The sequence below is a fragment of the Panthera pardus genome, unplaced genomic scaffold, assembly GCF_024362965.1.
Source record: "Panthera pardus isolate Hobbes unplaced genomic scaffold, ASM2436296v1 HiC_scaffold_5, whole genome shotgun sequence".
NCBI classification, from domain to species: Eukaryota; Metazoa; Chordata; class Mammalia; order Carnivora; family Felidae; genus Panthera; species Panthera pardus.
This window is the reverse complement of record NW_026526980.1, coordinates 19476850-19496969: the sequence shown is the minus strand read 5'-3', so window position 1 is coordinate 19496969 and position 20120 is coordinate 19476850. Positions and strand designations below refer to the sequence as shown.

The 20120-nt window shown below is 46.5% G+C and overlaps 1 protein-coding gene and 1 non-coding gene across 5 annotated transcripts in view; both read left to right on the top strand.

Moving 5' to 3' along the window:
• The window catches only part of SRCAP (Snf2 related CREBBP activator protein), a 35326-nt gene that overhangs the window by 1036 nt on the left and 14170 nt on the right, over positions 1-20120 (top strand). For 2 of the 4 annotated variants that reach the window (XM_019436183.2, XM_019436184.2), the window contains exons 2-25: positions 749-822; positions 1855-2117; positions 3488-3739; positions 5271-5456; positions 5699-5839; positions 6591-6813; positions 6929-7209; positions 7836-7926; positions 8067-8156; positions 8657-8845; positions 8931-9259; positions 9362-9539; positions 10336-10472; positions 10700-10869; positions 10985-11177; positions 12857-12993; positions 13086-13272; positions 14755-14924; positions 15326-15591; positions 15800-16084; positions 16565-16729; positions 17002-17187; positions 17406-17672; positions 18012-19510. In XM_019436183.2, coding sequence (XP_019291728.1) covers positions 2064-2117; positions 3488-3739; positions 5271-5456; positions 5699-5839; positions 6591-6813; positions 6929-7209; positions 7836-7926; positions 8067-8156; positions 8657-8845; positions 8931-9259; positions 9362-9539; positions 10336-10472; positions 10700-10869; positions 10985-11177; positions 12857-12993; positions 13086-13272; positions 14755-14924; positions 15326-15591; positions 15800-16084; positions 16565-16729; positions 17002-17187; positions 17406-17672; positions 18012-19510 — 5676 coding nt within the window. In that variant the 5' untranslated portion in view covers positions 749-822; positions 1855-2063. The remainder of the gene's footprint in view (positions 1-748; positions 823-1854; positions 2118-3487; positions 3740-5270; positions 5457-5698; positions 5840-6590; positions 6814-6928; positions 7210-7835; positions 7927-8066; positions 8157-8656; positions 8846-8930; positions 9260-9361; positions 9540-10335; positions 10473-10699; positions 10870-10984; positions 11178-12856; positions 12994-13085; positions 13273-14754; positions 14925-15325; positions 15592-15799; positions 16085-16564; positions 16730-17001; positions 17188-17405; positions 17673-18011; positions 19511-20120) is intronic. The other 2 variants (XM_019436185.2, XM_019436186.2) reach the window with 2 other exon arrangements.
• Positions 7617-7745, top strand: LOC128774890 (small nucleolar RNA SNORA30/SNORA37 family). The gene has a single exon (XR_008419394.1). It is a non-coding gene; the product is annotated as a small nucleolar RNA SNORA30/SNORA37 family (small nucleolar RNA).

Below are 20120 nucleotides of genomic sequence, written 5' to 3'. Positions count from 1 at the left end.
GCAGTGAAGCTGGGGGTCAAGAGTTCAAGCTTCTTGGATTCTGGTTAGTTCGGGTCCTGTGAATCTGTTGTGGAGGAAGGAGTGAATCGAAGGCTGCTCCGTGGTTAAGGAATTTCCTTAAACACTGGGGAAACACTTCCGGGCCTTTGGTGGGTTTACCCTGCCTGTTTCCGGGGCATGGTTCTTTGCTGAGCGGTCTTTCTCTCTTCTGATTTCTCCTCTAATGTCTCCTGCTGCAGTTCTTGTGTTTGGGGAAGTGTCTCATGGCGCAGGTATAGGAGTTACGGGGTTCTTCCCTGAGGAAGGGTGGATTCTGTGATTCTGTTCAACCCTCACTGGAAAGAGCAGGCTGCCAGGCAGCCAATGTCTTTTTGAGCTTCTGGATGTGACAGGTTTTTTGTTTGTTTTACTTTGTTATTTGCTCTTTTATTCAGTGGTTGTAGCCTTTTACACTTAAGCTTTTTAAACTTTTTTTTTTTTTTTTTTTTTTTTTTTGCTTCACTACAGTGCTCCTCCTCTAGCCAGAATCTTATGTCTCTAGGGAGTTCTGTTTTCGCAAACCGTGATTTTGCTTTTATTTTTCTGAAACATGAGCCTTTCTTACTACTGTTTAATTCTCTTGTTTTCAGCCTTCGATTCGGGTATGTTTAAATGCTTCAAAAGTTACTGTAAAGAAGGTTTTGATGGATGTTGTTGGTAAATGTGGATTCGTTTCTCACTCTGTTTTCCTTCCCTCTGTTTGTTTCAGGCGTGATTTCCCTCAGTACGGCGGCACCGTGGAAGTACAGACTTTCACAGGGGGTGTGGTCTCAGCTCACACAGGTGAGGGTTCATACACCATTTTTTTGTGTTGATGCTAATAGAGATATTTGAGATGAGAGAGATTATAAGTCAGTATTTTTGGTTTGGTGATATTGGTGCAGCAACAAAAGTGGGAGTGTGGATAGAGAAAGGCCTGATCACCCTAGCCCTACCAAGGAGAGTAGCACATTTTCCTTGGTCTTGGCATCAGACTACCTCAGCTTAAGTCTTTCTGTTAGCTTATTACTGTGTGACCTTATGCAAGTTACTTGGGTCTCTTTGTGTGCTGACTTCCTAAATTATAAAAGAGGGAAAATGTTAGAATGCCTCAATTAGGTTAGGGATCTTTTCTGTATGCTTCTATTCTCAGTATATGGAGGGAACTAAATAAAGATTTATTAAGGTGTGAGAAGTGTTTAGGTCACAAGATAGTTGTGAGGATTATAGAACGTATCAAGTCAGTGCTTAAGAAAGTATGACACATAGTTGATGCTCAAGAAATGTAGACCATAATCATTGTTCATTTATAGATTCTTCAATGTGATTGTGGGTTTTTTTTTGTTTTTTTGTGGGTTTTTTTGGAGAGTCACTTGCATGTGTGTGTGAGTTGGGGGGAGGGGAGAGGGAGAGGGAGAAAGAGAATCTCAAGCAGTTTCCATGCTCAGTGTGGAGCTTGATGTGGGGATTGATCCCACAACCCTGGGATCATGACTTGAGCTGTAATCAAGAGTTGGACACGCAGGGCACCTGGGTGGCTCAGTTGGTTAAGCATCGGACTCTTGATTTCAGCTCAGGTCGTGATCTCATGGTTGGTGAGGTTGAGCCCCATCTTGGCCTCTGTGCCGATAGGACAGAGCCTGCTTGGGATTCTCTCTTTCTGTCTCTGCTTCTCTTCTTCTTGCTCTCTCTCTCTCTGTCTCTACAAATAAGTAAACTTAAAAAAAAAAAAAAATTTTGGATACTCAAAGAACTGAACCACCCCGGCATCCTTTTTTTCCCAAGGATTTATTCATCTTTTTAAAACCCATTTCTACTCTTTTAACCCTACCTAAGGTGCTCCAGAGGCCGGTGGACCTGAGCGGAGGCTGGGACGCCCTAGTGGGCCCCGGGCCCTGGAAGGCGGGTCCCGGTGGCCGGTGGCCCAGAATGAGGCCAGCTCCCAGCATGCCCTGCAGCCGGACGCCAGCCCCTCGGCCAGCAGCAGTGGTGATAACGACCCAGTCATTCTTCAGGCGTCCAAAGAGGAGCCTGGGAGTGGGACCATGCAGAGCAGCCCCTCCCCTGCTCACCCTCAGCTCCCAGTCCTGCAGACACAGGTTTGAAAGTGGGGAGGGTTCCTTCTCTGCTTCTGCTTTTGTAAACTATTAGCTCGGATGCAGAAGAAATATGGCAAGTTTTAGCCACATTTCCATGATCCTAACTGTCTGTGTTTGGAAAATTTTTGGTGGTCAGCTTGACCATCAAGCCTGTTAGATATGTTCTATTTGACATTTAGTGTAATGTTGATTTCTGAGTTTGGAAACCTTTTGTTACCTGAAAAGGGTTGAATTAGGCCAGGTTGGATATGGAGGTTGAAACCACATGCTCCTAAGACTGTGAGCTTTGAGAATAGATAATTTTTTAGAAGTTGGAGCAACGTAAGCATTATGGATGGTGTGTGGTATTTGCTCTTTTCTCATACCAAGGAAGTGCAGGAGTAGAAGAAACATGGATTTTGAGAGCAGACATACCTAGATTTGCATAGAGTGGCTTTTGATGGGTATGGATTTAATACTTACAATTTTTCTGTGTACCTGGGAAATTTTGTGACATGCATTTGTTTGTCGTTTAACTGAGGTAGGAATTTCAGTGGCACCCTGTGAGGCTAATATGCTGGAGTGATTTTTATGAGTGTTCTCACTATCAGCATTTAAGTGAGACCATGTTCTCTACTTATTATTGTTTGTGCAGTACCTTGCAAAGTAATAGGTGGGTGTTTGAGAACAGTTACCAGCTCCTCTCTCCTTCCCTTCCCACCTTCCTGGTAAAGGAAACTCCCAAGATTGATGAGGAACCTAAAGAGGTTTAGGTGATCTTCGTTTTTGTTTTCTAAATGTTTATTCATTTTTGAGAGAGCGTGAGCAGAAGAGGGGCAGAGAGAGAGAGACAGAGACAGAGACAGAGACAGGATCCAGAGTGGGCTCTGTGCTGACAGCAGCAAGCCTGATGTGGGGCTTGAACTCATACGAGATCATGACCTGAGCTGAAGTTGGACGCTCAACCAACTGAGCCACCCAGGTGCCCCTGTTGTTGCTTTTTGAACATGGTGGTAACTTAAATTTATTTTAATAGGTGAATCTGCCATACTTGCTGTGTAAATGAGGGAAGAATAGAGAGTTGTTTATGTGAGTGAAATCATTGAGGCTCTGAAAGGATCATTAGCATTTGAAGTTATATGCTATAATATTATTCTTGAATTTGGGAACTGTGTAAATGTCAGGCTCTAATTCCTCTCGCATGCCAAGTATCTGTGAACTAGGCTCTGTTATCTTTAACATTTTATGAAAAGATCGTCCCAAATATTTGTGTTTATAAAAATGAGGTTGATAATTTACTCCGTAGTTTTTTCTTGTGAAGATAGAATGAAATAATATGCTTAGAACTTCTGGCTCAGTGCTAAGCGTTCATTTTATTTATGTTTTTCTAGATGGTGTCGGACGGCATGACAGGCAGCAATCCTGTGTCCCCTGCCTCATCCAGTTCCCCAGCCTCTAGTGGGGCAGGTGGCATCTCTCCCCAGCATATAGCTCAAGATTCCTCTCTGGATGGACCTCCAGGGCCCCCAGATGGTGCCACAGTGCCCTTGGAGGGACTCAGCTTACCCCAGGCTGCTGACCTTGCTAACAAAGGCCCAAAGTGGGAGAAGAGCCATGCTGAGATTGCAGAGCAGGCCAAGCATGTATGTACTGGAAATGCCTATGAGAGTTTTTGGGAGTCTTCCTTCTTTAACTTCTCTGTCCCATGGGCCCTTTACATTTCTTTCCTTGTGGATTTAGAGTATAGGCTTTGCCTTAACTTACATGATCTTGAGCAAGTTGTTTGATCTGAACCTCATTTCCTTTTCTGTAAAGTAAACATCATGTAATAGTTCATGGACTTACGAGGTCTGTGTTAAAGGAGAAAATACACGTAGAAGTGCTATGTCAAATATAAAGCTCTGGACATTTGCTGGTTTCTGCTTCTCATTTCTGTCCTCTAGCCCCTATTATTTACCTAGCAATAAGTGTAGTCTCTGAACCAGCAGCATCAGCATCACTTGGGAAATTAGAGATGCAAGTTTCTTGGTACCTCTCTTCTACCTATCCATTTAAAGCTTGAGGGGTAGGCTCCAGCAATCTGACTTAAAAAGCACTCCAGATGATTTTGATGCATGCTTAAATTTGAGAGCCATTGGTCTAATACCCAGGTCTTTCTTAATGTTTCCTTCACTGTCAGGCCATTTAGTTCCCTGTCTCATTTCTGGCTGTAATTTCCTCTGATTTAGTTTTTGTCAGGAGAGGCCAAGCATAATAAAGGCAATTGTCTTGAGTTTTTTAAGTCACTTCTGTTAAATAAAAAAAGTTTCAAGTGCTTTCATCGTATTGCTTATGAAATTTGACCATTATAGAAAGTTAATTTTTTTTATCACAAAAACTGTTGTTAATCTTTTAGTATTTTCACAAAAAAGTGTACATTGTTATAAAAGTGTTTTTCAAAAACAAACAGGATTGTGTATGTGGGGCTTTGTAACCTATTTCTAAGCATGAACATACTCTTGGGCAAGCAGATTTCTACAGTGATGAAGCTCCTTTCTATCTAGTCTGTAAGGAAGCATATGCTCCTTGCTTCTCTGGAGGCTCCCCATGGATTTCATTTTTCTAAGTCTTTCCAATATTCAATTTTTTTTTTTTTTTTTTTTTTAACGTTCAGTTTTATTTTTGAGAGTGAGTGGGGCAGGGGCAGAGAGAGAGGGAGACAGAATCAGAAGCAGGCTTCAGATTCCCAGCTGTCAGCACAGAGCCTGATGGGGGGCTCGAATTCACAAACCACGAGATCATGACCTGGGCTGAAGTTGGACGCTTAACCGACGGAGTCACCCAGGTGCCCCATGTCTTTCCTATATTCATGGGGTATGGAGATTGAGTGAAATAATGGAAAGAATATGAATTCTGGTGTCTAGACTCATTAGATGTATTTTGAATTCCCAGCTCTTACCACTTTCTGGTTGTGTGATCTCAAGTAAATTGCTTAATCTCTTTGATTTTTTTTTTTTTAATTCACCTGTGAAGATTGTAATACCTACCTTGTAGTATTGGTATGTGGACTTAAGACAGACATAAAACACTCAGTTCAGACAGTGCTTGTATGTAATCAGTGCCCAGGAATTCACCTATGTTCCTGAGGTGGACTTTATGTCCAGTAACTTGATTGACCTAGCTCTTCCTCATTAGGAGGCTGAGATTGAGACTCGGATTGCTGAGCTGCGGAAGGAGGGTTTCTGGTCACTGAAGAGGCTGCCTAAAGTGCCCGAGCCTCCCCGCCCCAAAGGCCACTGGGACTATCTATGTGAGGAGATGCAATGGCTCTCTGCTGACTTTGCTCAGGAGCGTCGTTGGAAACGGGGTGTGGCCCGTAAGGTATGTCCTCAACTGAGCCTACCTTCCATGTTTTTTTTCTAGGTTTCCTTTTCCTTTATACGTGGGTTTGTTGGAAGGCAACCAAACAGAACAGTGTAGGGTGCATATTAATGTCCATAGTCTCAAGAGGCAAGCTCTGACTTCCCAAATGTCTTGGACTTGATTTTTGTTTTTGTTCTTGACGTGAGGAAGGGATAGGAGACTGGCCTTGGAGTTTTCACTCTGGTTCCTCATTCCCACAGGTTGTGCGCATGGTCATCCGGCACCACGAGGAGCAGCGGCAGAAAGAAGAGCGGGCTCGGAGGGAAGAGCAGGCCAAGCTACGCCGAATCGCCTCCACCATGGCCAAGGACGTCAGGCAGTTCTGGAGTAACGTGGAGAAGGTCGGCAGCAGGGATTGGGAAAGGGAAATGCCTTAGGTGTCCTAGGTGGGTAGCATGGTAGCAGGAATGGTCGAAACGTCTCCTTGAGAGAGTGAATATTCTAATTTCAAACAACTCTAATGACATTTCTGTTTTGTATTGGATGTCCCTAGTGTTGAGTGCCAAGAAGAAAGACAGTGGAAAAATATGGCCCTGCCTTTGGGGAATATTAATAGGACTTTTTGATCCCTCTAGGCCATCTGTCCTTTGCAGGGCATTCAGCATGCTTTTTCTAAACCTCTACTATTTACCTGCTTAAATATTTACATCAGAGTTCTCAAATTGTTCTTACATATTGTTTGTTGTTTCTCAAGTACTACCAGGTTTCTTTCTGTATTTTAGTTTTGTCTCCTGCCAGCTCCTTAACTTCTCTTTTCCACTTCATTGTTCTTTTGTACATTTCTGGTAATTTACCTATGGTCTTTTTGCTGCCAAGCAATGCCTTTCTTTTCATTTCCACTTAGGGAACACGTACTTAGTCTTTAAGATTCAGCTCCAGATACACTTGTAAATCTTCCCTGCTGCCTGAAGTTAAACTGGTTCTTCTCTTTCTTGTGCTCCCTTTGTGCTTTCATCAAAAGCACCTTTAGGGTCATTTAGCTCTTCCCTCTTGGAAAGCCAGCTCAGGGCCTAGCATAGAGGAGGCTTCCCTAAATATTGGATAAAAGAATACATGAATATTTTAGTGACCGTCCATTTCATGCTGTGGCAGGTGGTGCAATTCAAGCAACAGTCCCGGTTGGAGGAAAAGCGTAAAAAAGCTCTGGACCTGCACCTGGACTTCATTGTGGGGCAAACTGAAAAGTACTCAGACCTTTTGTCTCAGAGCCTCAACCAGCCACTAGCATCCAGCAAAGCTGGCTCTTCCCCTTGCCTTGGCTCTTCCTCAGCTGCCTCTAGTCCTCCACCCCCGGTTTCCAGGCTGGATGATGAAGGTGTGTGTCCTCTTTGGCTCTGTTACTCTTCCTCATGTACCCTTTCCAGAGCTGAAAACCCACCCTGTGGCTTGCAGGGCCCCGTGGACTTTGTGACCTTGTTCTCCTGCTATAGATGGGGACTTCCAACCCCAAGAGGAGGAGGAAGAGGATGATGAGGAGACGATTGAGGTTGAAGAACAACAGGAAGGCAATGATGCAGAGACCCAGAGGCGTGAGATTGAGCTGCTTCGACGTGAGGGAGAATTGCCATTGGAAGAGCTGCTCCGTTCCCTTCCCCCTCAGCTGCTAGGAGGGCCTTCCAGCCCCTCGAGAACCCCCTCATCTCGTGACAGTGACACTCGAGATGGGCCTGAAGAAGGTGGTGAAGAAGAAGAGCCCTCTCAAGTGTTAAAGGTATAGGGAGAATGGGTAGAGGAAGGGCTCAGAGTGGGAGCAGAGGTAGAGGTTCAAGGACTGAGTTCTGGTCTGTAAGATCATTTGTGGTTTTCAGGAGTCCTCCCTGGTTAAGGGTGATTGGCTCTCATTTGGGGATGGATATGGAAGAGCCCGGGTTTGGGGCAAGTTGTATTTTGAGATGGGCATTTCCTAATGCTGTAATGGAAGAGTATACTGTACTCTTTAATTGCCTCACGGTCTTGAAAAGATAACTCTGGTTCTTGCCACTTCTGTGAAATGGTCCTAATACTCCCTATTGGTTTGTAGGTTTGGACCTGGGATGATAATCTTGAAGTCTTTTCTGGACCTAAGCTCTCTCTTTCTCCATATGTGTGAGCGCATGGGGATGGTGTTGGGGGCCTTATCTAGCACTTTCACAGGTCCTCCCCCAGGCAGTGGGGCCAGGATTTGGTAGCTGGTGCTGAAAGAAAACCCTTGATTGCATCTTCGCCCTGGGACTGTGCCAGTGGCAGCTGTCACTCAGTGGGACAGAGAGACTGTTCTGTGATATCATGTTCAACATTGTACCTTTCTCCTGCTGCTCTAACCTTAGGTCTTCTCCCTTTTTATCTTTTGCCATACAGGTGAAGCCCTCACCCTCTGTCACACAGCGCAACAAACAGCCCTGGCATCCAGATGAGGATGACGAAGAGTTTACTGCCAATGAGGATGAAGGTCAGGCTTGTTCTCTTTGTCCTGTTGCCCTTTACTCTTTGAATCGTCTGGACCTACCATTTCATGTTTTCTCTTGTCTTCCACTGGGATTGTGTTCTATGATTCTGTTGCCATTGATTTTGCTTTATTCTCTTTCCTAGCGGAGGATGAAGAGGATACTATAGCAGCTGAGGAGCAGTTGGAAGGGGAGGTGGATCATGCCATGGAACTGAGCGAGTTGGCTCGAGAAGGTGACATTTCAGCAGACGTTTACTGAACATCCATTTGGTGTCTCCTCTGTGCAGAGTGCCAGGGATACAGAGATGAATAAGACACTTTTTATCCCCCTTGGAGGAACTCCAGGTCTAATGACAGAGACAGATGTCAACAAATAATTATAAATAGAATTTGAGGACTGGGTGTGATGTAAGTTTGAACAAAGTGATGTGACAGCTTAGTGGAACTAATGTAAGAAGCTTATTTGACTTGAACCTCAAAGAGAGGTTTAGTTTGATATTATCTTTCACAGCGGGAGGCAGCAGCATCCATGGTTCCAGCCCAGGCTGTGGGGCTTGGCTTTAGTAGCTGGCTTTAGTGCTGAAAGTAAACTGTTTCACCTCCCTTCAGACCTGGGCCTAGTAGTGTCTATAGAAACTTAGGTAAAATGATCTGGCACCACTCAGACCTCCCTTTCTCCTTTGCCCCCTTTCCCTTGAAGTTCCCAAAAGCTTATCCTTCGTTTCTTCTCCAGGTGAGCTGTCTATGGAGGAGCTGCTGCAGCAGTATGCAGGAGCCTATGCTTCTGATGCCTCTGCCCCAGGCTCTGGGAGTAGTGAAGAGGAAGATGAAGATGAGGTTGAGGCTAACAGCTCTGACTGTGAACCAGAGGGGGCTACAGAAGCTGAAGAGGTTCCTCAAGAGGATAGTAGCAGTCAATCAGGTGGATGTGTGGTCATGGGCACATCGGAGGGGAGACACTGGAGGAGTAGGTGTTGTGAGCACTTAGCCTTCGTTTTGTGTTTTAGAATCTGCTGAGGAGCAGAGCGAGGAAGAGGAAGATGAGCATTCAGAAGAGGAAGAAACAAGCGGGAGTTCAGAATCAGAGGAATCTGAGTCTGAGGAATCTGAGGAGTCTCGATCACAGAGCCAAGCAGATGAGGAAGAGGAGGAAGATGATGACTTCGGGGTGGAGTACTTGCTTGCCCGGGATGAAGAGCAGAGCGAGGCAGATGGGGGCAGTGGGCCTCCCACCCCAGGGCCTGCCACTACTCTAGGCCCTAAGAAGGAAATTACTGACATCGCTGCAGCAGCTGAAAGTCTTCAGCCCAAGGGTTATACCTTGGCCACTACGCAGGTATTCCCAGGCCCCAGCTTCTGTTTTCTCTTACCTTGACTTTGCTGTTTCTCAGCGACTGATACCTCATTTCTACCCTGATGCCTCTCTTCCTCCTACCAGGTGAAGACCCCCATTCCCTTGCTCCTGCGGGGCCAGCTCCGAGAGTACCAACACATTGGGCTGGACTGGCTGGTTACTATGTATGAGAAGAAGCTTAATGGTATTCTTGCTGATGAGATGGGGCTAGGCAAGACGATCCAGACCATCTCCCTACTTGCCCACTTGGCCTGTGAAAAAGGTAACAAGGCAGGGCCTTTCATCTTGGGCTGCTTGGCCAGCTCCCTGCAAAGCTTGTTTAATGGTGACCCTAGCTGCAGGATGGTAAAACACTCACTGTTTTGCTGCTGTTTTAGTAGCTTCATTGACTCTGGTTAGTAACTATAAAGATGTTAGCTTAAGTGCTAGGATTCTTAGGAAGGACCATCAGGACAGAATGGTCAGGGTTATACCTCAGGAACCAGAACAGAACCCCAAAGTTTGGGGCACCTGGGTGGCTTAGTTGGTTGAGCGTCTGACTTAGACTCAGGTTATGGTCTCGTGGCTTGTGAGCTTGAGCCCCATGTCAGGCTGACAGCTCAGAGCCTGGAGCCTGCTTCGGATTCTGTGTCTCCCTCTCTCTCTCTCTGCTCCTCCCTGCTCATGCTCTGTCTCTCTTTCAAAAGTAAAAAAACATTAAAAAAAACCCAAAAACTCCCAAAGTTATATTTCCTTACCATCTCTCATTCTTTTTTTTTTTTTTTTCTTTTCCTGCTTAAAATCTTTCTAAGTTTATTTTGTTTTTTTAACTGGAGGTGTAATTGACGTACAACATTATGTTTCGGGTATACAACATGATGTTTTGATACTAGTGTGCATTGTGAAGTGATTAGTACAGTAAGTCTCATTAACATCCACCACCACACGTAGTTAACAAAAATTTTTTTGTGTGTGATGAGAACTTTAAGATTTACCCTCTTAGCAACTTTGAAATATGCGTTCCAGTATTATTAACTATAGTCATCATGCTGTACATCTCTCATTCTTTTGTTAAACAGGTAACTGGGGTCCCCATTTGATCATTGTCCCCACCAGTGTGATGCTGAACTGGGAGATGGAGCTGAAACGGTGGTGCCCCAGCTTTAAAATCCTCACTTATTATGGAGCCCAGAAGGAGAGGAAGCTCAAGCGGCAGGTTTGCCCCTCCATGTGATCACTTCCCCCCGAATGATTGCTCTTTTACTCTTAGGCCCTTTCCTCGGAGGGGCTTCTCCCCCTACCCTTTCTGTTGCTCCCTTCTGTTTCTGGGACTTTGTCTTTCTCCCAGTCTGATTTATGTTCCTTGAGGACCTTAGCATATCTTCCCTTTCTCCTTTCTTTTCTTTTCACCCCACTATCTGGTGCTTTCTCCTAATACCTTAGGGCTGGACCAAGCCCAATGCCTTCCATGTGTGTATCACGTCTTATAAGCTGGTGCTGCAGGACCACCAAGCCTTCCGCCGCAAGAACTGGCGCTATCTCATTCTGGATGAGGCTCAGAACATCAAGAACTTCAAGTCGCAGCGTTGGCAGTCATTGCTCAACTTCAACAGGTAGAGATGGAAATGGGGGTTTGTAGGAGGGTTGACTTGACCTGAAGGGTGAGATGCTTGGAAGGTTGGGACCTTGCTGACCATCTTCCCTCTAATTTCCTCTGTTTCTTTGCAGCCAGAGACGCCTACTCCTCACAGGAACTCCCTTGCAGAACAGCCTCATGGAGCTGTGGTCTTTGATGCACTTTTTGATGCCCCATGTCTTCCAGTCTCATCGCGAGTTTAAAGAATGGTTCTCTAACCCCCTAACTGGCATGATTGAGGGCAGCCAAGAGTACAATGAAGGTCTAGTCAAACGTCTCCACAAGGTAGGGCCTATAACAGTTTGTCAGGGGTATTGGGAATAATGAATGAAGGGCAATACCTAGAAAACCTTTATGGAGAGAAAGTCAGTGCTGGGCTAAATTCGCTGTTGTCAAGTAGCAGCGTTCTAGTGACTAACCCAATGCCAAATTGAGTGACCTCATTTTAGTCATCATTTTACCTTTTTTTTCCTTATGGTGACATTTCTGTCTTTATTCTCTGAGTAGAATGACACTGCTGATCAGTCATTGCTTAGATTTTTTCCTTGCTGGGCTTTCTTCAGCTTTCATCGGGATCTCTTTTTTCTTTGTTTTTGTTTGTTTTCTTTTTTTCTTTTGTCTTCTCTGGCTCCTCTTCCTTTGTCCAGCTTTTAATATTCTCAATATTGTCTCAATAACGTCTCAATATTCTTATTTTTATTTTTTTCTCAATTGACATATCTTAAGGCCTAAAGATCCTCTGTGTATTTTTATTCTCGTGACTCTCTATACCAGTCAACTTGTATTTAAATTTGACTTGATTTCTTTATTTTTTTTATTTCTTTTTTTTTTTTTTTAATTTTTTTTAATTTTTTTTAACTTTTTTTGTTTTTGAGACAGAGCATGAGTGGGGGAGGGTCAGAGAGAGGGAGACACAGAATCTGAAACAGGCTCCAGGCTCTGAGCTGTCAGCACAGAGCCCGACGCGGGGCTCGAACCCACAGACTGCGAGATCATGACCTGAGCCGAAGTCGGACGCTTAACCGACTGAGCCACCCAGGCACCCCTGACTTGATTTCTTTAATTGAAAGTTTCTCCTGAACTCATTCTGTTCTAAGTCAAACAACTCAAGTCTTATAGCCTACTGTATCTACTCCATGTTGTTCAATCATACCATCATTTTCGTAAATTAAACTAGAAACCAAAAGGTTTTTAGTTATATCTCTTTCCTTCATTTTATTCCTATTTTTCATTTCTTCCATGGCAATTTAAAGACTATGTCCTGGGGCTCCTGGTGGCTCAGTTGGTTGGGTGTCCGACTTTGGCTCAAGGTCATGGTCTTGTGGTTCATGGGTTTAAGCCCCACATCGGGCTTCATGTTGGTGATGCAGAGCCTGCTTGGGATTCTCTCTCTCTCCCCCCCTCTCTCTGCACCTTCTCCACACTCCCTTTTTTGAAAATAAATAAATGAACATTAAAAAAGTTAAAAAAAAAAAAGAATAAATGCACATAAAGACAATGTCCTCTCCGGTTTTACCTCTTGGGATTTTCAGATTTGCCTTTTGTTTTGTATGGTGTAGTCACTGCCAGTTTTTGTTTTCAGCTTGTCTCCTGGATTTACTTTCATAATATTTGCAGATTTATAGTTACTCCTTGAAGTGTAATTTGAGCCATCCTCCTTGCAGAGTTAGTTGCTCTGCCCTCATTGTTTTTGTAATAATTTTTTTAAGGTTAGTGTCGTCCTCATCATCGTTATGCATATCTCCTTCAACAGGTAGTAAAGTCCTGGGAAGAGGGCTTACTTTTGACTCATCTTTGTGTGATTGGTTCCTGGCATGCTTCATGGCTTCATGGCTTCATGAGTGTTTACTGAAGGGTTAAGCCAGTGCTCTGCTGGTCATCAGGCCAAGACCCAGCTAGAGGGGCTAGGTTAGGGCTCAGTGCCCATTTTTCTCCCTGTCAGCCACCTGCTTATTTGCTTTTAGGTTTTGCGGCCTTTTTTGCTGCGCCGAGTTAAGGTGGATGTTGAGAAGCAGATGCCTAAAAAATACGAGCATGTTATCCGCTGCCGGCTCTCCAAGCGCCAACGATGTCTCTATGATGACTTCATGGCACAGACCACGTAAGGGAGGACAGAGGGTGGGCCCTGTGATGCTGTGTTAGAACAGATGTGACTGTCAGGGTGCTCCATGTATTTTTTTTCCTCTCTCCCAGAACTAAGGAGACTCTAGCCACAGGCCATTTCATGAGTGTCATCAACATTTTGATGCAGCTGCGAAAAGTCTGCAATCATCCAAACCTGTTTGACCCTCGACCTGTTACCTCCCCCTTCATCACCCCAGGAATCTGCTTCAGCACCGCCTCTCTGGTGCTAAGGGCCACTGATGTCCATCCCCTCCAGGTAAGTAGTTGCTCCCAAGATAATTGGCCCTATTCCAATCCTGCATCTTTTTCTTTAGGCTGCCGTCCGATCTTTTGCATCCTTACCTCCCTGTAATCTCAGCACTATTCCCTCAGTTTCATTGTTTTCTAGCTGTGTGATTTTTGGGCAAGCTAATTATTAATCTCTAACCCTAAGTTTGCTTGCCCTTGAAAGTACTGATTACAAGGTCTATTATCTGTGGTATGTTTGTGAAAATTGTGTTAATGTTTTTGGAAGTGCCTAGCATATTAGTAATACTTACAATGTTTTGTTTTCCTGTTCCTTTCCCTCTTTTTGGTTGCTTTTCCCCCCCAAACATTTGGTTTTGTTACGATAAAATACACAACAGGTTTTACCATTTTACCCATTTTTAAGCATATGATTAGTGGCATGAGTACATTCACATTATTATGCAACTACTGCCACCATCCAACTTCAACACTTTTTTCATCTTTCCAGATTGAAACACCATACACACTAATAGTAACTCTGTATTCTCCCCTTTCCTCCAGCCCTTGGCAGCCACCATTGTACTTTGTAGAAGTTTGACTATTAAATAGAATCATATAGTATTTGTTCTTTTGTGACTGGCTTATTTCTCTTAGCAAAATGTCTTTCAGGTCCATCCATGTTGTAGTATGTGTCAGAATTTGCTTCTTTGTTTAAGTTGGATAATTCTGTTCTGTATCTTTGTGTATCTATGTGTAGTCACACATATGTGTGTGTATATATATTGCATTTTGTTTATTTGTTTATTCATCAAGGGACAGCTGGGTTATTTTCATCTTCTCATTATTACAAATAATGTTACTGTGAACGTGGGTGTACAAATATCAGTGTGAGTCCCTACTTTCAGTTCTTTTGGGTACATACCCAGACATTGAATTGCTGGATCATATGGTAGTTTTATTTTTAATGTTTTGAGGAATTTCCATAGTGTTTTCCATAGCGCTTTCTCCATTTCACATTCCCACCAGCAGTACACAAAGGTTCTAATTTATCAACATCATTGCCAGCACCTTTTATTTTCTGTTTTATTATAATAGCTATCTTTTTAATGGGTGTGAGGTGGGGGTACCTCCTTGTGGTTTTGATTTGCATTTCCCAATGATTAGTGATGTTGAGCATCTTTTCATGTACTTACTGTATATTTCCTTTGGAGAAAGGTCTACTCAAGATATTTGCCAATTTTTTAATTGGGCAATTTTTAAATTACACTTAGTTGAGTTGTAGGAGTTCTTTATATGTTCTGGATATTAACCCCTTATGAGGTACATGATTTGCAAATATTTTGTCCCATGCTATGGCTTGTGTTTTCACTCTGTCAATAGGATCCTTTGATGCAGTGCAGTTTATCAGTTTTTTTTTCTTTTGTTGCCTGTGCTATTGGTGTCATATCCAAGAAATCATTGCCATATTGGTCCCTTTGACACCATGCTTTTGTGTTCCTTCTTGTACCAGCGGATAGACATGGGTCGGTTTGATCTTATTGGCCTGGAGGGTCGTGTCTCTAGATATGAGGCTGACACATTTCTACCCCGGCACCGCCTCTCCCGCCGGGTACTGCTAGAGGTGGCTACTGCTCCTGACCCCCCACCCCGGCCCAAACCAGTCAAGATGAAGGTCAACAGGTACCAGGGCTGAGGGATAAAGGGATGGGTTCCTAGAAAAAGTGGCTAAAGCTAGCTGGGGGCAGAAATTGGGGTGGAAAGGAGAGAGTTGGAGGCTAGGCTGGAATGTTTATGTGGGATTGATGCAAAATACTGTGAAGGATTTGGGGGAGAGAAAAACTAGAAGAGGGAACTGGGAGGGGCCCTCATGTTTGTCACTGATCTTTCTCCATTTCTTTGCTTGGTGCTTTTCAGTCATCTCAAGTTCCTTTCCCTTTTTCTCCTTTGTGTCCTTTCCCTTTACCCCCTTTGCTTTTGTTACCTTGTCATATACTTCTGCCTCATTTTCCTTGTTCCTTTTTTTCCCCCTATACCTTATTCTCCTTCTCTCCCTACCAACCTTCTTCTTTTTGTCCTCATAGGATGCTGCAGCCAGTGCCCAAGCAAGAAGGCCGGACAGTGGTGGTGGTCAATAGCCCACGGACCCCCCTGGGCCCTGTCCCGGTCCGACCCCCTCCAGGCCCTGAGCTCTCCACCCAGCCCCCACCTGGCCCAACCCCCCCAGTGCTGCCAGCACCACTGATGGTGTCAGCCTCGCCTGTTGGGCCCCCACTTATTCCAACATCGCGGCCTCCTGGCCCCGTTGTGTTGCCTCCACTGCAGCCAAACAGTGGGCCTCTGCCCCAGGGTGAGTTACCAGGGGGCTAAGATGCTGGGGAGTACCTCATGTATATTATTCAGATTGGGGAAGAAATAATGAAATTGGGAGTGATGAGGAAGCTGGATTGGAGATAGGTGTGCTGTTTGATGGGTTGGCAGCGTGCATGGAGGCTTTTGGGAGCAGGCTAAGGCTCTAGTTAGGGTATATCTGACAGGTGTTTGCTTTGTGTCTACAGTGTTGCCATCCCCCCTGGGGGTCCTGAGTGGGACCTCAAGGCCTCCTACACCAACCCTGTCCCTAAAGCCAGCCCCACCTGCTCCTGTTCGCCTAAGCCCTGCCCCACCTCCAGGCTCATCCAGCCTGTTGAAGCCTCTGACAGTGCCACCGGGCTACACTTTCCCTTCTGCCGCCACCACCACCTCTACCGCCACAGCCGCTGCTCCCACCACGGCAGTGCCGACTACTACTCCTGCGCCACAGCGCCTCATCCTGTCTCCTGATATGCAAGCTCGCCTGCCCTGTAAGTTCTCAGGAGTCTGTGAGTGAAAGACTTGAGATGGCAGAAAGGTTTATGTGCCACAGGGTTGGAGAAAAGCCAGGAAATGTGAAAGTAGTAGGTAGCTAATGTACATAAAGCATTTTGCCATGTGCTGGAAATTCATAATCAAGTAAGAGCTGTCAAGTCCTGAGGCTGGTAAGGGAGATGACACAGAGATGTGTAAATTGTGATAAACCTAGCAGCAGAAAGTTATTTGAGGTAAAAGAGCAGCACAGAGTTGGGAGTGGTGATAAACTCAGCATGGTGGCAGACCATTAGAGAACGTAAAGGAGATTGCTAGGCAAACAAGTGGGATTGGAAGGAGTAGCACATCAAAGGCTGAGTTTGTTGGAACCTGATAAATTGAGGGGGAGGATTGGAGGAATTGGAGGCTTGTGCCTCATCAGGTGAAGGGGCATTAGGATGACCCTTGTTTACATTAGACTCTTTCTTTGTTCCTAGCAGGCGAAGTGGTCAGCATCGGGCAGTTGGCCTCACTGGCACAGCGTCCAGTGGCTAGTGCAGGGGGAAGCAAACCTCTCACCTTCCAGATCCAGGGCAACAAGCTGACTTTGACTGGTGCGCAGGTGCGCCAGCTTGCTGTGGGGCAGCCCCGCCCGCTGCAAAGTAGGTAAAACCCACCCCCTGTCCTGCCTTTTTTCTCCACTTCCTTGTCTCTGTTTTTGTTGCTCTTTTCAAACGTCAGCCTTTATGTTTCTTTCCCTAGCTTTTGGTGGGTGGGGCCCAGGGGAATGTTTGGAAGGGGTCTTTTGAAAAAGGGATGAGGTCATTCTAGAGAAGTTATCCCCTCTCTGTTTTTTCCTTTTCCTCTTGCCCTTGCCTCTACCCTCCTCCGGCTGATAGCTGCTTCTCTTTCTTTCTCTCTTCCCTTAACCCAGGGAATGTGGTGCACCTGGTGTCAGCAGGGGGGCAGCACCACCTCATCAGCCAGCCTGCCCATGTGGCTCTCATCCAGGCCGTGGCCCCGACCCCTGGCCCCACCCCTGTCTCTGTGCTGCCTTCTTCGACCCCCAGCACCACCCTTGCCCCCACTGGCCTCAGCCTTCCGCTTGCTGCTAACCAGGGTGAGGCGCCTGGCCTTCCTATTTACTTAGCCCTTGCTGGCCTTGGTCTTTTCAGGCATGCCCTGGGCTACTGTCTGTCCAGCCTTCCCTCAGTGTTGTTTTCCCTTGTCAGTATCTCCAGTATCTGTCTGCTGCCCTCTCCTGCCCCTGGACTTCTTCCATCCTTTGGGTCTCTTGTTTCTTTTCTACCTTCTCCTCAATGTAGCTTCCTCTTGCAGTGCCACCAACCATGGTGAATAATACAGGCGTGGTGAAGATTGTAGTGAGACAGGCCCCTCGGGATGGACTGACTCCTGTTCCTCCGTTGGCCCCAGCACCCCGGCCTCCAAGCTCTGGGCTTCCAGCTGTGTTGACTCCACGCCCCACGTTAACCCCTGGCCGGCTACCCACACCTACTCTGGGTACTGCTCGAGCCCCCATTCCCACGTCCACTCTGGTGAGGCCCCTTCTCAAGCTGGTCCACAGTCCTTCGCCTGAAGTCAGTGGTGAGTCCAGGTGGCTTAAGAGCAGATGTTTTTGCCAGGAATGGAGATAGGGTGGCCCCGAGGGGTTTCTTAGTCACAACAGATTCCTTGTTTAACAGCATACTGACTTGCTTTGTAGTAGGCCCCAGAACTAGGCTGCCGAGCCCTTGCCTCATTTTAGAATTTACTTCTTAGAACGTTGGAGGGAAAGGAAATGTTAAATTGTCAGATTCCTTGAATCTTTGACTTCATGGTGTGGGAGTGAATGTTTTCTGGGAAACACGTGAAGTGTGGGGGTAAGGGAAAGGATAATAGGGCAAGAAAAGAATTCTGGGGCTAACTCATGCTTTGTCTCCACAGCTTCAGCACCCGGAGCTGCTCCCTTGACCATCTCTTCTCCTCTCCCCGTGCAGTCCCCACTCCCTGGGCCAGCTTCTCCAATGCCGGTTCCCAATTCCTCTCCCCTTGCTAGTCCTGTGTCCTCTACAGTCTCCATCCCAGTGTCATCTTCACTTCCCATCTCTGTCTCTACCACGCCTCCTGCCCCGGCCTCAGCTCCACTCACCATCCCCATTTCGGCCTCCTTGCCTGTTTCGGCCTCTGGCCCGGCTCTGTTGACCAATGTGACTCCAACACTGGCACCTGTTGTCTCAGCGACTCCTGGACCTCCCTCTTTGGCACCAGCTGGGGCTTCCCCATCAGCGTCAGCTTTGACTCTGGGTTTGGCCACAACTCCATCCCTGTCTTCATCTCAGGCAACTGGTCACCCTCTGTTGTTGGCTCCAGCCTCTTCACATGTTCCAGGGTTGAACTCAGCCATGGCCCCAGCATGTTCACCTGTATTGGTACCAGCTTCTGCTCTGGCCAGCCCTTTTCCGGCAGCACCAAATCCAGCTCCAGCTCAGGCTTCCCTTCTGGCTCCAGCACCTTCTGCATCTCAGGCTCTAGCCACCTCTCTGGCTCCCATGGTGGCTCCACAGACAGCAATCCTGGCTCCTTCTCCAGCTCCTTCTCTGGCTCCTCTTCCAGTCCTGGCCCCATCGCCAGGTCCTGCTCCTGTCCTGGCTCCATCGCAGACTCCGGTTCCAGTTCTAGCTTCTTCATCTACTCCAGGAACTCCTTTAGCTTCAGCTTCTTCACTGGTGCCAGCCCCAGCTCCTGTGTTGGCTCCATCATCAAGTCAGACTATGGTACCAGCCCCTGTTCCGTCACCTCTCCCAAGCCCGGCTTCTACACAGACACTGGCCTTAGCCCCAACTTTAGCATCCACCCTTGGGGGCTCATCTCCATCTCAGACCCTCTCTTTGGGAATGGGGAACCCTCAGGGGCCTTTTCCAGCTCAGACATTGTCATTGACTCCAGCGTCATCCCTAGTACCAACTCCAGCCCAGACACTGTCTTTGGCACCAGGACCACCACTGGGTCCATCTCAGACGCTGTCTCTGGCTCCCCCTTTGACGCCAGTTTCTCCAGTGGGCTCAGCCCCAGCTCACACGCTGACTTTGGCTCCGGTATCGTCATCTGCTTCACTCCTAACCCCAGCTTCAGTGCAAACATTGACCTTGAGCCCTGCCCCAGTTCCGGTGCCCACCTTGGGTCCAGCTGCAGCCCAGACTCTGGCGCTGGCCCCAGTCTCAACACAGGCCCCAGCTTCCCAGGCATCTTCCCTTGTGGTTTCGGCATCTGGCGCTGCTCCCTTGCCTGTCACCATGGTATCCCGGCTGCCTGTTCCCAAGGATGAGCCTGAGACACTGACGTTGCGCCCTGGTCCCCCCAGCCCTCCTTCCACTGCTACCTCGTTCAGTGGTCCCCGGCCTCGACGCCAACCCCCACCACCACCTCGTTCCCCTTTCTATCTGGTAAGTTTTATTGCCTCAAAGGAGAGGGAAGGCAGTTGGGTTTCTTTGGAGTGTTGGTAGAGTGGATGGAATAGAATAATGTCATTTTTATCTTGGTAAATTACAAAGCCTAGTTTTGTAAACCTGATGCTTGAGTGTGCGGTTGGACAAGTCCCTGGGCCTGTACTCTTATCTGTATAATGGGAATAATAATCCATATTCTGGCATGGTGGCTCAGTTGGTTAAGCGTCTGACTTTGGTTCAGGTCATGATCTCACCATTTGTGGAGTCAGGCCCCACATTGGGCTCTGTGCTGACAGCTCAGAGCCTGGAGCCTGCTTCGGATTCTGTGTCTCCCTCCGCCCCTCCCCTGCTCGCACTCTTGTCTCTCTCTCAAAAATAAACATTTAAAAAATAATAATCCATATTCTGCCTTTCTCAGAGGGGTACCTGAGGACCTATTGTGCCTTTATTTATTTATTTTAAATATTTTTAAAATTTGTATTTATTTTGAGAGAGAGATAGCATGTGCACAAGGGAGGCAGAGAGAGAGGGAGAGAGAGAATCCCAAGCAGGCTCCATGCTGTCAGTACAAAGCCTGATGTGGGGCCTGAACTCAAAAACCATGAGA